The 14,826-nt window shown below is 38.4% G+C and overlaps 1 protein-coding gene across 15 annotated transcripts in view; it reads left to right on the top strand.

Annotated features, from left to right (window-relative positions):
* LOC129725247 (collagen alpha-1(XVIII) chain) overlaps positions 1–14,826 on the top strand; it is a 698,730-nt gene that overhangs the window by 324,742 nt on the left and 359,162 nt on the right. Inside the window, exon 2 of one of the 15 annotated variants that reach the window (XM_055680834.1) lies at positions 9,791–12,041. The exons of the other annotated variants lie outside the window; for them this stretch is intronic. Coding sequence (XP_055536809.1) covers positions 11,892–12,041 — 150 coding nt within the window. The 5' untranslated portion in view covers positions 9,791–11,891. The remainder of the gene's footprint in view (positions 1–9,790; positions 12,042–14,826) is intronic. 15 annotated transcript variants of the gene reach the window in all.

Raw genomic sequence — 14,826 nt, 5'->3', positions numbered from 1 at the left:
TAGGAGATATAAAATTGAACCATTTTCCGTTCAGCGTACAAGGCTTTACGATCGGTTGTCATAGCTATCAACAGGTAGTTCTTCAAGATACCATATCAAAAAGCACGATGCGTTGGTGGATTTAATTCGGAACTATGGACTCTGGACTTAGCTATGACAACTGATCGTAAATGGGCCGTCAACACTCCACGTGGACACAAAAATCGTCCCCCCTCGTGGACAAGCGTGGACATTTATCAAACCCTCTTCCCCCCTCCACGTTGTCCACGTGGACATTTTTTTACAATAAAAAGTCGAGAAATGTTTATTTTTGTGGTTTTATTTTGTGATTAAACACAAAAATGTTAGCAAAAGAATAACAAAAATAATTTTAAAATTGGCCCACAACCACCCAGACTATTAAAGCCATAAATGAAAGAATCCCATCAAAATTCTGCCTGAGAGAACCGAAAAATTTACCATACAAACAGAGAAGGGCAAAGCAAACGCCTTTATAATTCAAAAAAAAAAAAAACAATTTTGGTATTGCAGATGCCGAGTCGGCTGGATTTTAGGCGAATAGCTCGTCTGTCACTCAGCCGTCACCGGCCAAGTTTCACTCGCGTTCCCTAATACAGCATTTTGCTCGTTTCGTTTTCTGTAATAGGGGACTATGCTTTGAATGATTGTAAACATTTTCAAACACCAGAGAAAAATAACACAATAGATTTAAAAAGCTACTGTAAAAAGATTTTGATTCCTTTTTTTTCTACCCGGTGTTTTTAATTTTTCGCCCCCTCCCTCCTTGGCACACTTTTATTACCTTGGACCTGAAAAGAATTCGAAATTTGTATCAGCTTAAGTAACCAAAAGCAAAACGGATTCAATATGGCAGAAGGCTTCTGTAGAAACTGGAAAGATAAAATCTGTTCTATATGGTAGAAAAAAACGCAGCAAAAAACAGGAAAATTCATCCACAATTTAACGTAAAAAACTCTCAAACGTCTCTAAAAACTAGTAAGAAAGCATACAATAGTTTACACTAGAAAAACATCCCTGATATCAAGAAGAAGTCGAAAAGAAAATAATCCTGAATATAACTTCAAGTGATTCACGTGACGTATGTGAAGGTCGATTGTTATTTATAAAAATTTCAATACATAGTAACAAACCAAAAAATATGGCTCCAAACGCGGCCTTAAAAGTATGAAAATAAAATTATCTCAAACAACTTTTAGAAGTCGACAGAAATCTACATGATCAAAACTCAGCCAAAATACCTAAAAACATAAAACAGCAGAGAGGCCCCAACTGAAATAAATTCTGAATTAAATAGAAAACTGTTCAAATGAACGGAAAAACGCCTCTGAAACAAGTGAAAAAGCTAAAAAATTGATATCAAATTAGATTAGATACTAACACATACTAACTCAAAAAAGCAACTATAAACCAGAAAAAGTACCTAACTTAGAGAAAAACTATATCAAGTTCAACACTTCGTTCAAAAAGAAAAGATGATTACTGAATTTAGTTCAAAATGATTGAAAAACGTCACTGATGTCTAGTAGAAGCCAAAAATGGAATTAATGGTTTATGACGCTTTATTTAGACAGAAAAGATTCAAATAAAATATGATCATAAATAAACCAAAGAAAAAAAACGTCTAGAATTATGTTAAAGAAGCCTTTAGAAAACGGATAAAGCAAATTAGTATCCTGAACTAACTAAAAATGCTTAGGAATGCTCCTGAAATGCAAAAAATAAGGAAATAATCTTAAATTTGGTTCAAATTAATGAATTATTTCTGTTGTGAGAAAAAGGCCAAAAAGAAAAAGATTTAAATTCAGCCAAATGGTTGCAGAATAGAAACGTTCTGAAGGAAAAAGGCGAAGCAGAAAACGTTTTCAAAAAATGCCCCAAGGCCTCTGCTATATCTTTGAAGCCATATTTATCTCAAATGCAGCTGTACAGCTGACAACGGTCAACCAGAACAGCTGTAGATTTTTTATTGCAGGCCAATATTTTTTTGGCAGATTTCTATATTTTTAGAAAAACACCGTGTCCACTTGGACATTACCCCCTCCCTCGCTACCGTGGACAAGCGAGGACATTTGCGTACCGCTTACCCACCCTGTCCCTCTAAGTTGTCACGTGGAATGTTGACAGTCCATAAGCAAGCGCTAAACGAAAAACGGTACAACTAAATATCCCCTGAGGAAGCCCAGGTCCAATGCCGAAACGTCGGATATGAAACATAGTAGCGTTTTGGTCCACCGTTAAGACTGAAGACAGCTGTATGTGTAAAAAATTTGATCCCAACATTTTTCAAAATTAATTCTCATGTTGTATTTTTATCACAGTATCAGTAACACATTTTTTGTCGTTTTTTACATGGTTTAGTTACTTAAAGTTATATTTAGGATTTTTTTATTTTCGATTTTTTTGTTTCTTTAATCCTTTCCAACTTGTAGAGAGGATATTATCTTTCCAGCAGCAACAGAAGCTTCCAGTCATGTTGAGCTAACTTTTAAATCGTTTTTGTTCCGGTCTCTTTCTTGGTTCCTTCGAGCGGTTTACAACTAAAGGGTGATTTTTTAAGAATTTATGCCATTTACTTTTTAAGAGCCAGTTCGCGGAGACCGCAACTAGGTCTTGTTTCGAGGTTATCCGATTGAACTGAAACTTCCAGGGTTTGTTTATCTATATAATAGAATAATGTTTTGCATAATGTCAGATTTTTTGAAAAGGGGTAAGTGGAGTAAAAAAGCACGTCAAAAATTGATGTCCAAAAATTGCTAAAAACGTAAAATTGTTATAACTTTGTGTAAACTGAATAGATTGTCATGAAAATTGGCATGTTTATTCTACTCTATAAAGGCAACAAAATGAGAGTTATTTGCTATCGACTGTTTACCCTACAAACCCCTTCTCCTTTCAAATTTCGCAAACTATTGCATTAGTGCATAAACAAACATAACCTGAAAATTAAAGCTCAATGGAAGAACAATGACACAAAACGGAGTTTCGCTTCTCGCACAATGGGTTCGATATTGTGGGTAATAACATGTTATAGAAAAAATGGATTTTCTCAGGCATCTTTATAACGGCGCATTTTTTGAATATATCTAATGAATGCTCTTGAGTTGCACTACAAAACGAATTATTTGGATTTTAATCCTAGATCTGTTGGCAAGAGAAAAACTGCTGTGAAAATCACCTTATTTTTTTAGAAAAATACGAATATCTCATCATGTATTCTCGATAGCAACTTCCAATAACTCTCATTTTGTTGCCTTTATAGAATAAAATAAACATGCCAATTTTCATGACAATCGATTCAGTTTACACAAAGTTATAACAATTTTACGTTTTTAGCAATTTTTGGACATCAATTTTTGACATGCTTTTTTACACCACTTACCCCTTTTCAAAAAATCGGATATTATGTAAAACATTGTTCTATTATATAGATAAACAAACCATGAAAGTTTCAGTCCGATCGGAGAACCTCGATACAACCTCCCTTGTAAAGGTGGTTGCGGTTCTCGCGAACTAGCTCTTAAATATCTTTAAAAATTTCATTCAAATGTTGGCCACGGCTACGTTTTAAATGGTCCATACGAAAAGTCCAATTTTGGGTTACTTTTTCGAGCATTTCGGCTGGTATCTCGCGAATAACGCGTGTAATGTTGTCTTCCAAGACTGGAATTGTTGTTGGCTTATCTGCATAGACGAGAGACTGGCACGTTGCTACGTCTTGCTGAAACCACATGTCAACAAGACCCAGCTCTTCCATTTCTGGCAAAAAAAAATCAGAAATCTTCGCGCGATAGCGAGCGCCATTGACAGTAACGTTGCGATTTTGATCATCTTTGAAGAAGTACGGACCAATGATGCCTCCAGCGTGTAAACCGCACCAAACCGTGCATTTTTCTGGGTGCATTGGCGGTTCTTGTATTGCCTCTGGTTGCTCTTCGATCCAAATGCGGCAATTTTGCTTATTAACATACCCATTTAACCAGAAATGAGCTTCGTCACTGAACTCAATTTTCACATATTTCACAGAGGACGAATTTTGGTAATGAAATTAAGTTATTTGTAAGCGTTGTTCAGGCGTAAGTCTGTTCGTGGTGAAATGACAAACCAAACTGAGTACATTAGACTTTGACAGCTGTCAAAATTCCCGCGTGAACTGTCAAATCTGAATACACAAAAAAACAAATAGCAAAAAAATCACCCTTTATATTAGAAATCACTTTTTGATTCGGCCATTTATGTATTGTTCTTCTTTTCAAAAATATTGAGGTAAGTTTTGACTATTTTCTGTTCGGCCTCTAATTTTGTTCTACTAGAAGTCATTCTAAAGCGGAATTTAAACTCTATTGTGTTGTTTCTCTGAATAGGATTCTTTTTATTTATGGCTTTTCTGGTGTTTGGACTGAATGGTTATGAAAATTTATTTTTGTTATTGTTTTTCTGGTATTATTTTTTGTTCAATATTTGAATAAACCACAGAAATTCAGAACATTCTTCAAGTTTTCTTTGTAAAAAAATTTCCACGTGGACAAATAAGAGAGGATAGAGGTTCGCCCAAAATTATCCACGGGTGGGGGCGTGGAGTTCGAGGGTCCAGAACGATGATTTTTCTGTCCACGTGGAATGTGAACGGCCCCTTAGCCTTTTTATAAAAAAAAACTATATCATTTGCGCGTGAATCCGAAGCTCGAGTTTTATCTACCGTTCGGTTCTGCTCTATAACTTCATAACATATAGTGGAACTGTTCCTACATCCACCCCATCGCTCTTCTTTGTCCAATTTATCGTCAAATTTTAATATTTTTTCCAAAGTAAAACTACCGACCACTCGACTAAATCGATAGATAAAATTGAAACTACTTTCACTTTGAAAAAAAAAATTACGGTAAATTGGACAAAACTTTATAACAAAACCTGAAGTTTAGTGACAAGAACAATTTTTTTTTAATTTTTGAAATTTTGTTTCATGATTGTTCCTTGGATAATATTCTACTTTATTTAACAATACTATTTATTCGGTAAAACATCCAAAATAAAGAGGTAAAAAGTTGTTTTACTCTTTTGAGAGATCACAATTTTTAGACTAAAGACGAAAAATTGTCACCATAACTGTCGAAAATCCCAAAAACCATCATGTATTCAAAGACGTCATTGGGAAAGAAGGTTTGATTATGAAATTGTTGATTTTTAGTTTTCCAATTTTTATAATCAAAATTAAAAAAATATATTCAACTGCTCGAACTTTGCAGATTGTCTATCGAAAGTCAAAATCTGATAAATTTCCTGTCAGATTCAATGCGCCTTAAGTCTTGAGTCCAACGGGTGACAACTAAAATCCTAACGGGTGACAACAAAAAAAAATGTTTCCTACTTCTGTCAAAGAAGGTGAATGAATTTGAAGAATAACTGATTTATTTCTAATGAAGATACATTCATTATGAACGGAAGAAAAAGTTGAACGTTTAACAAGTACTGGCTTCACGTCGACTTTTCGAATGCATCTCTTGATTCTATCAATCAACTGTTTACAGTTCGTTGATCTCCAGTTATTTTTGCACCGAAGAAACATAAAAGCCCGAAGAAATCTTCTATTGGGCGATACTGAGGTGGATTCGTTGAGGTGTGTATTTGGGGTACAAATGGAGTCGAGTAGTTGTTAAGGAACGTTTGAGTATGTTTGTCGTAATGTGATGATATACTATCTGGCAATAACACATGCCTTTCATTGGTATGGTGTATTGGAAATAGTGGAATTAAAATTTTGTTCAAACATTCGTTCTGGTATACATTTTGGTTGATATACAAACCACCAGACTTGAACCATGACTTAGACAAGAAGGAACTGGAACTTTTTTCAAAAATTGTTGAGCAGTTCAGAGCGATCACTTGCATCACTAAGCAAGATGAAAAATACTGGCATAAAGAAAAGAGAGAGAGAGTTTACATATACGTACTTTCATTCCTCTCTGAGCGTGTTTGTTGGAAAGTATTGATTTCGTGAAAATTGAGTGTTTAATCCGTGCATTCTTCGTGAATATCGGCGGAATGAGATGAATAATGGAATAATTGGTAAATAACTAGTTAGGGATGAGCAATAGAATAAGTCGGCAGTGGAATGTGATACGCATATAGATTGTGAAACAGTACCACCGTCCCCCGTAGTTTATATGGTCAAAACACCATGCCGGAGACAGGGAGATTGCGGGTTCATGTTCCGTCGGGATGCGGTATATTTTTCCAAATCTGTATCATATTTCCAGTTCGCTTATTTTTCGCTTTCCCTAGTGCACACATTGTCTGCTTAATGACCTTAAATAACATGGATTGTACAAATCATACCGAGCAACCAACCACTACCTTACTTCCCGAGCACAGCCGACGCTAAAGTATACTACCGATCTGACTTTGGAATGATTTGTTTTTGATGTTGTTTAACTAGCTCTGGTACGCACGCCACGCGTACTATAAAGTTTTGAAAGGTACCATTCAATCATTGTACCATCATTTTCATTAAGGAGAACTTGGTAGCTGCAAAAGTGCCAAAAATGGCTGGAAATTCGGTCCGGAATAACAAGAGAACTAGAATCATACGCAACTGGCACATTTTGGATTTTTTCTCTTACAAAACGTTGCTGATAGCGGTAAAAGCCATGCAAACGAGCTTTTAATCGAATTCTCGCTTTTTTTTCTAAGTGTTCATTTTTCGACCGCGGCCGGTGCAGCTTTCCAAAATATTTTACTTTTCTTGCCATTCCCTATTCTGCTGCGCTCCGCCCTCTTTCCAAGTAACTGACGAAACCTTGATAAAAAGGTACCATTCGAATATTTTACCATCATTTTCATTTCATGACCGTATCGGTGACATACGGACGCTAGATTTTTGTATTACAGTTTTACAGCGATGGCAGTTTGCAAAGCAGTTTCGTTTAGTGACGAATATATTGAGAATTGTACGAACATCTCAATCCTCACAATGTCTGAATTTGATGTATAAGCGCAGTTCTCAGTAGCGTGCGAAGGATCGGCAGAAGACGATTTCTCCGAAGCATCGAAATATGGAAAAATGCCGTAGTTCTACGTCCATGCGGTCGTGCCTTGGATACCACCCTCCTACTATTTTTGTAAAGCTCGGCCTTTCTTGAACAACTGTGTTGTTTTGGAGCTAAATTTGGTGATAGAAGAAGTTTTTGTTGGAATAAATTTGAAAACGACATCCTCGAAGGGAACTCATAGAATAATTAGAATCTAGCTATTTAAAAAAAAGCTGTATTAATCCTAAACAATAGCTAGAGCGATTTCAGAGGTCCATAACGGACAACCATGCAACTTCATTTAATGCAATGGAAGGTTCCCAATGACCAAATGACCTCTCCAAACTTCATGTTCGATGGTCTCCGGTCTGAAAGAAATTTGCACATGTATTTGAATTGGCAAACGGAATATTTTCCACGGGAGGGGAATTGCACTTTATTTAAAGTATTGTAACTCTGAAACTTTTTTTTTAATGGAAAATGTGTCTGAAAGCGAGTTAGAGTGAAATCTTAAGGACCATGCTACAGGGAACGTTTTGAATGGAAAACGAGCGGAGTAAAATCGATGTTTGTAATGAAGAAGGGTTTTCTACTCCCGAGGTTGCTCGTAGACTTGATAGGAGTAGGAATTTTAGTGCCACTAGCAAGCCTAGAAGTGTGTGAAGTCTTTAAAGCCCTAAATAAAGTTTCTCCGTAAACAAATGTAAATGCGATGAACTCAGCGAGAAATTACTCGTAACCTTTTAACGCACATCCGAGCTTGTAAACGGTACCAAACGCACACAAATGGTTGAGAAATTATACTATTTCATATGTTTCCTGTTTGAGCTCTAGAACAAGAAGTGTAATTTTATTCCGCTAATGTTAAATGATTCAACATTATCAATTCGTAACTTGGACTCGAAATAGGTACAAATAGATTTACTGTGGAATCTTGATAATTTATTGCCGAGAACGGAACCACTGAGTGATCGGTTGAAAAAGTGACAGTTGTCGCATTTTGTTCGCAAATCACAGTTCAATCTTACTGAAATTTTGGAAATCTCGGTAATGTTGTTGAAACATGGTTTCCGTTATTTCTTTTTTGCCGAACTTCCATTGAATCACAGAACAGGTATGCAACTTCGAATAAAACTCTGCAGCAAATCGGTGCCCAAGCTTTCGCATTCATTTTCTGCTGTTCCATCCTACATTGATTTTACAGTGCATCGTTCGAACAGTTCGCTTCAATAGTTTGAACATGCACCAAAAAATTATTTTGTTTTGCTTCGATGACCAGGCAAAAATGTGATCTTGAATAGTTGAATCTATCAAAATCAAGTTAAGACAGAATCGCATTCAAAAAAGATCTTTAAAGCGGAAATTCAGTAACAATTCGCAATCAACGTCAATAGAACAAATTAAACTAAAAATCTTTGAACCATTCAAACGTTGTTGACCAATTTATCTTGGATCGTACACCTCGCGACTGTTGAAACTATTTTAACCTGTTAGTTGGTTTACTTGAATATCTTCGTTGGACTTGGGAACCGAATTCCTCGACCAACGGCAATATTTTTTTTTTTCTCGTACCGTTTTTATTTTATTTATACCTAACATTGCAAGTAATGCATATTAGACGCGCTATACACAGCACTGCTTACGACATTAGGTACAATGTGAAAAAATGATGGTCGTTAGTCAAGATATTTAGGTTTCAATTAAGGCAACAATGAAATTCATTAAAAATAGATCTACATAAAAACCGTTGCACGTATGCGGGTGGTACTGTACGATTATCATGAAAAGGCACTCACGCTATAGACCATTTTACGAGACGTTTCTGCACTCAATTCATGAATGAAATTTTGACAGAAAGCTCGGAACCGCTAACATAACGCACGAAAAAGCAGCATCAATATCAGCAGGATCCGTGACACCTGTCAGTTCGTAAAATGGTCTATACCAGTACTGGGGAGAACAAAGGATTCTCTCGGCGAAAAAGCGGCGATAGCTCATACAGTCCTTTTATTGAATGAATGGAACATAAGCTCATAAAATTTCGAGTGTAAAATGCGTTCTCTCCATCGCTAGATGTCGATACTTAAAACAAAGAGATTTTGTCTCATTTTTGGTTCTTCAGTTGAACAAATGTGATTGAATTGAGGTTAAACCGTGATAGATTGGTAATATGCATTACCAAGCTCGAAAATCTTTGTTAAGTGTACAACAATGGATTATGATATTCCATTGTAACTGTAAAGATTTAAGACATTTTCTATATGAATTTCAGCCTCCTGCATTCGCATAATTTAAATGCAATTTTCCACATGAAAAAAAAATTATTAATTATAACTTTCAAAATCCAGAATCCTTCGCTGCAAAAATGAAGAAAAAATAGATGAACCTGTTTTTTTTTTTAATGAAACCACGCTTTTTAGCGTCAGTTTTAATTACACATATATTATGCCACTTTGCCGCCATCCCTTCCTTAATAGTAGTAGTGTAATTTTTTTTTCATATTCAGGAGTGAAAATTTTTTCAAAGTAAAATAAACCTGCGGTTCATATTTCACACTCGCACACTTGCTTTAGAAATGATTGCCTGCGATAATTGCGAAATTTCACCACCAGTTAAGAAAGAGAGCCAAATTCAAAACGCGAATCGTGAATCATTATCATATTTCACAACAGCAAACATCCGTTCCATTGCCAGCCGCATTCATTAATCCGGTCGAAATGTTCAGAAGTAATTTATTTTTACAGATTTTGCTACAGATCTTCGCACGCACGGCACCTTTCGGTTTGAACTGCAACGACTAGCACTGACAGCTTACCGACACCTTTGACCCCACGTCACGTGTCCGTAATTTGCACTTCAAACAACATCCCAACAGGGAGCAGGTACACAAACCCGCAAGAAACGAACAAAACGTGACTGGATATTTGGACAGCTCGCCACTAGCACAGCGTAGAAACTCCCCCTCGCCATGTCTCATCCCTCCGACAAAACAGACTAATTAGCATAATTGAATAAATCCCTGCTCCAAGCGTGTAAGGTGGTGCGTTGACCAGACCGAAGAAACCTGATATCCTTAAAGCTAGCTAGGTGCAAGCACGGGCCACGGACCAAAGGAAATCATTCAGGAAACTTATTTTGTTGGCTGAGAAAATTCGAATCTTCACCGGACAACAGAAAACGGAAGTGATTGATATCCCGGTCTTGCCAATTTGACACGTGAGCAGCAGTCTGCGGTGGACTTTCGGGACAGAAACGATTACACATCGCGCTTTCTCCGGGTTCGCGGTTCGCGTATTCCGAGTCGCTAGGTCACAAATCACTTCGCGCGCGCGTTTCGTTCGACTGTCGGGCTGACGTTTACGGATCGTTAAAAGTCCCACTACTGCTGTCGGTTTATTTTGTTTTATACTCCCGAAAAAACAACGACTGTGTGAGTGGCACAAGGAAATCAATACGTTCTGTGATATTGTTGAAAAAATTTATGAGTTTATAGAGAAAAGAAGCGAAGCTTCCCTAGAATAAACTTTCGTTCCGTAGTCAATTACGCTGGCGTAAAGGCGAAAAGGACAGCGATATGTTTGGTACGGAAAACTTAGCGTAATTGGAAAAGTTGCCCAAAGCAGCGATGAAAGTTTATTTAGAGCATCGCTTGTTTATTCAATGTTAGCTACAGTAATTGTTGGAAATTTGTCACGGACCCAACCTGTCGAAGTTCAACGCAGTGAGAAATCCATAACCTTGTTCAATATTTTCGATTAGAATATTAACATATCCCCACTTGAAGAAGAAATTGGATATGCCGCATAACAAATAGCCAAAATCAAAGTGTAACTAGTTGGAAGAAGTTTTTCCCCAACACCAAACACTACCCCACACCCCACCAACAACAACAAAAAAGCGAAAGTGTATGTTCATTAATCAGCCCGCTCTACAACGTTGCGCCACTCCAGTTCGGGAACAATAAGCACCAGCCGGTAAATGCAGAAGGTGGTAAAGTATAATCGGCCCGAAGAAAAAGTGTTATTACTCTGGGACACGAAATCGGTAATCGGTTCGGCTACCCTTCACTGGGAATCGATGGGAAAAAGTAAAATTCTTTCTCTCGCGTTCCAGGCCCGGCCGGAAGTGAATCGAAAGTGATTGAATGTCTGCCGGCCTCACTTTTCCCGCTGCACCCGCTCCTGGGCTGGGCGGCTGACTAACGCAGTGCCGGGAAGTTGGTGAAAAATTGCCCACCCCAAGGTGAACGTGTCGCTTGATTCGATCTCATCAATTTCCGAACGGGGAGCAAAAAAAAAATACATCACGATCCTCTCGCCGTCGCTGCACTGGCCTCCAGCGTGCGGCACGAAAAATGAGCAAAAACATTGAATAAATAAAATTTATGCTATTTGCTTTATCATTCGATGAATAATTACGGAATAAATTTGCTATAACTGAAGGCAGACGGATGGTGAACCGGAAAATTTGCATTTCCACGGTACTTCATCCGGTTGGCGCATCCACGGACGCTAAATATATAGTTTTCACAGTGCAAAGGTCAGATTAAACAATTAAAGTGTGATTTTTCATGTGCGCGTTAATTAATCCGATCCCAGTGTTCGGGTGCAGATAGGCAGGTCAATTATCTGCAGTAAGCTTCGTCTGTTGGGTGAAAACAAAAAACCAATAGTTGGCGATTTATCACACTAACTTGCACCTGATCCATATCCATAGAGAATAATTTCATATCAAGTGAAATCCAGTACACACGCACACGCGGCCACACATATCGTGAATATCGAATTAGTCACATTGGAAAAAAGGAAAAAAAAAGTCATCGTTTTATACACAACAGCAGTAAACATGGCGATGGTAGTTTCTGGTCGTGCCAAAGCGGTAATTGCGGCTTTCGTGTGCTTCTTTCTGCTAGGAATCGTGCTGGTAACCGGTTCCACCAAAGGCTGGTTTGTGCCGGTGCGCTATCAAAACGAACGAGTCGCCGCCAGGATACAGGTAAGTGGAGATGACACGATGTTTGTCCTGAAAATCGCTACCAACGGTACAGGAAATGTTGAATAGATAACGAGATAACAAATCGCTGCAACTGCTGCTGTTTCTGTTTCTGGCCGCCGGCCACCACAATTTGTAGGTCACAACCAACATTGTTGGGTAGGGGGGTTAGTGATGTCATACAACGATTTTTCCGACAGGTTTACATCACGTGCCCAAGCTTAGCAAATAAATTGTCATGCAGGTCGCTGCTCTGGCAAAACCAAATAGTCCAACGGAATTAACGCTTCTACTTTGACTGATTGTAATCGTCGGAGTCGTTCGTGTGCACGCCATTAGACGGCACCGCTAGTGTCAAAGCACTTCACGTCAGTTGACAGTTTGAATGGGCATTGCGTCAAAACGCTTGCATTGAAACAATGGAAATAAAATTTTGATGTTCCCGTCCTTAACGCCCTTAACAGAATGTTACATAACACGTGGAAAATTGTGCCAATATCCATGCGCAAGGCTTTTAAATTTATTTACCTTTAGTTATCGTCTGTGAGCCTATTGATTTTGATCAAATTCCTTTTATCAGTTTGAAAAAGGTATCCGATGTTCTTCTCCTCTACTAAATATTAATATTTTCAATCGTATCTTTATCATATCAGTATTTCCAATAGCGTGGAAAATTGCTCGTATAGTCGCAATTGCCAAAACTGGGAATCCCGCCGAAACTCAATATCCAGACAACCTATCGTATACTTGATACTTAATAACGGTTGCCGTAAAAAAAAGAACATTTTCAGATGGTGATGAAACAAAAACTAAGACGGATAATTAAGTTGGATAAAGTTTCCTTTAATTGTAATTATATAATTATATTTGCAAAAAAAAAATACGCCCTTGCGAGCGGCCTTCCGGCAGTTGACCGGAACATTCGCCATGGCGGACGAAAACATGCGTGTGGGCATGTTTTTAAGCTCTTTCTTCATTTTTTTATTAATTCTTCCTCCGTTTTCGCGACAAAATTGTTGGAAAAGATTTTAGGCTTCAAGTTTGCCCAGAAATTCTCGATGGGACGCAGCTGGGAGACGTTGGGCGGATTCGCCGACTTCGGTAGCCCATCGATATTCAGCCGCTCCATCTCCTCCAACGATCGCTTCAAGTGGTGGGTCGAAGCCAAATCTGGCCAGAACACCGTGTCTTCGCCCTTATGGTATTTCTTGATGAACTACGCAACTTCTGGCAGACACTTCGTTCTATAAATTTCCCGGTTCACGGCCAGCCCGGAGTGAAAGAAGAATGGCTTCGACATCCCCTCCTCGCTGATTGTCAGCCACAGCAGCACCTTCTTGGGGAACTTGGTAAAAATGAATTTTACCACGGAGCTCACTTCCTTCGTGGGAGAAGTAAAATACGAAGTACCCTGCGAGTCGTTGCCATCCAGGGTGAGATAGGTCTCGTCGTCCATCACCACTGCCATGTCACGGTTCGCCAAGAGAATCGACTTGACCTTTGACCTTCTCTTCGACTTTCCCTTATACAACCGCTGTCGCTGCGTCATTGTCTGCAGCTCCGAGCCCAGTGGACGGGACTGCCGCTTCCTGACATGCATGTTCATGTTCTCCAGATACTTTTTCACTGTTTTACCGCATGCACCTACCTCCCGTTCAAGTGCACGCAGCCGAATTAGCCACTTTTCCCTCGGTCTTGCTCTTCAGCATCCTATGAAGCTTCTTGTCACTCAGGGTCGTTGACCGTCCGGAACCGGAATAGTGTCAAGATGTTGTAGATGCCGGAACGGGCAAACATCACTGGGTAAAGGACATTCCGAGAAACGAAATGGTATATAATAATTATACTTTTGATTACTCTAGCTATAATGTGGTTTTTATTCATGGCATATGCGTAAGAATTTTTTTTCTTCAAATGTGGCCCATCATCAGCCTCTAAAATATTCTTAACAAGAAACCAATGTAATATAGGTATACAGACTAATTTTGATTAGTCTAACTGGTATTTAGTATTGTTAAATTCATGATTATGTTATATGAAAACTTGGGAAAATCTACTTGGTTAAAAAAGCACTAATCTTGCTGCGAAAAAAAACTATAACATGAATATTCCCACACCAAAAAACAAATGAGAAATTTTCGAGGAACAACTTTTTATCATGTTCCGCTTGTAGTCCATTTTTTCTTAAGTGCGACTTTAACACAAACAAAAAAAAGCACTTCGGAAAACTTCCTACAAAAATGCTACTCATCTGCTTCAGGACGATCCGCTGGCTCCTTTCTGCACTTCCCGGGCAGCATCAGAACCTGAACTTAATATCTTGACCAAACACACTAATATTTCTGGCTAGAAACCAAACGGTATCGACGACGCATCCGATTCCTATTTATGTTACCGGCTGAACCATGCTATAGCAAAGTACGGCAAGTTTACTCCAATTTTTCCAACGCAAGGTCACTATCACTTCTCTTAACGCAGACCCTTCATGCAAGCGGAAAATATTTCACATCGACTCGCGGTCGCAGTTTGCTTCGATCCCACACGGATACCATAGCTTCATCGTGTTCTGACAAGCCCGAACGAGTTATTTTTTGAAACCAAATACACGTTACCGTGTACGTGAATGAAAGTCGTTACGATAATACGCTGTTGCGCGTCAAAATATCTTGAAACTGTCACTACGATAACACTTCACGATTATTCGGTATATACAAGTGGCATGTATTCCGTACAACACAGATTCAGAATTGCAAAACAACCGGATAGAATTCAAAAATGCACAACACCT

The sequence above is a fragment of the Wyeomyia smithii genome, chromosome 2 (genome assembly GCF_029784165.1).
Source record: "Wyeomyia smithii strain HCP4-BCI-WySm-NY-G18 chromosome 2, ASM2978416v1, whole genome shotgun sequence".
NCBI classification, from domain to species: Eukaryota; Metazoa; Arthropoda; class Insecta; order Diptera; family Culicidae; genus Wyeomyia; species Wyeomyia smithii.
This window is presented reverse-complemented; position numbering and strand designations above follow the sequence as displayed.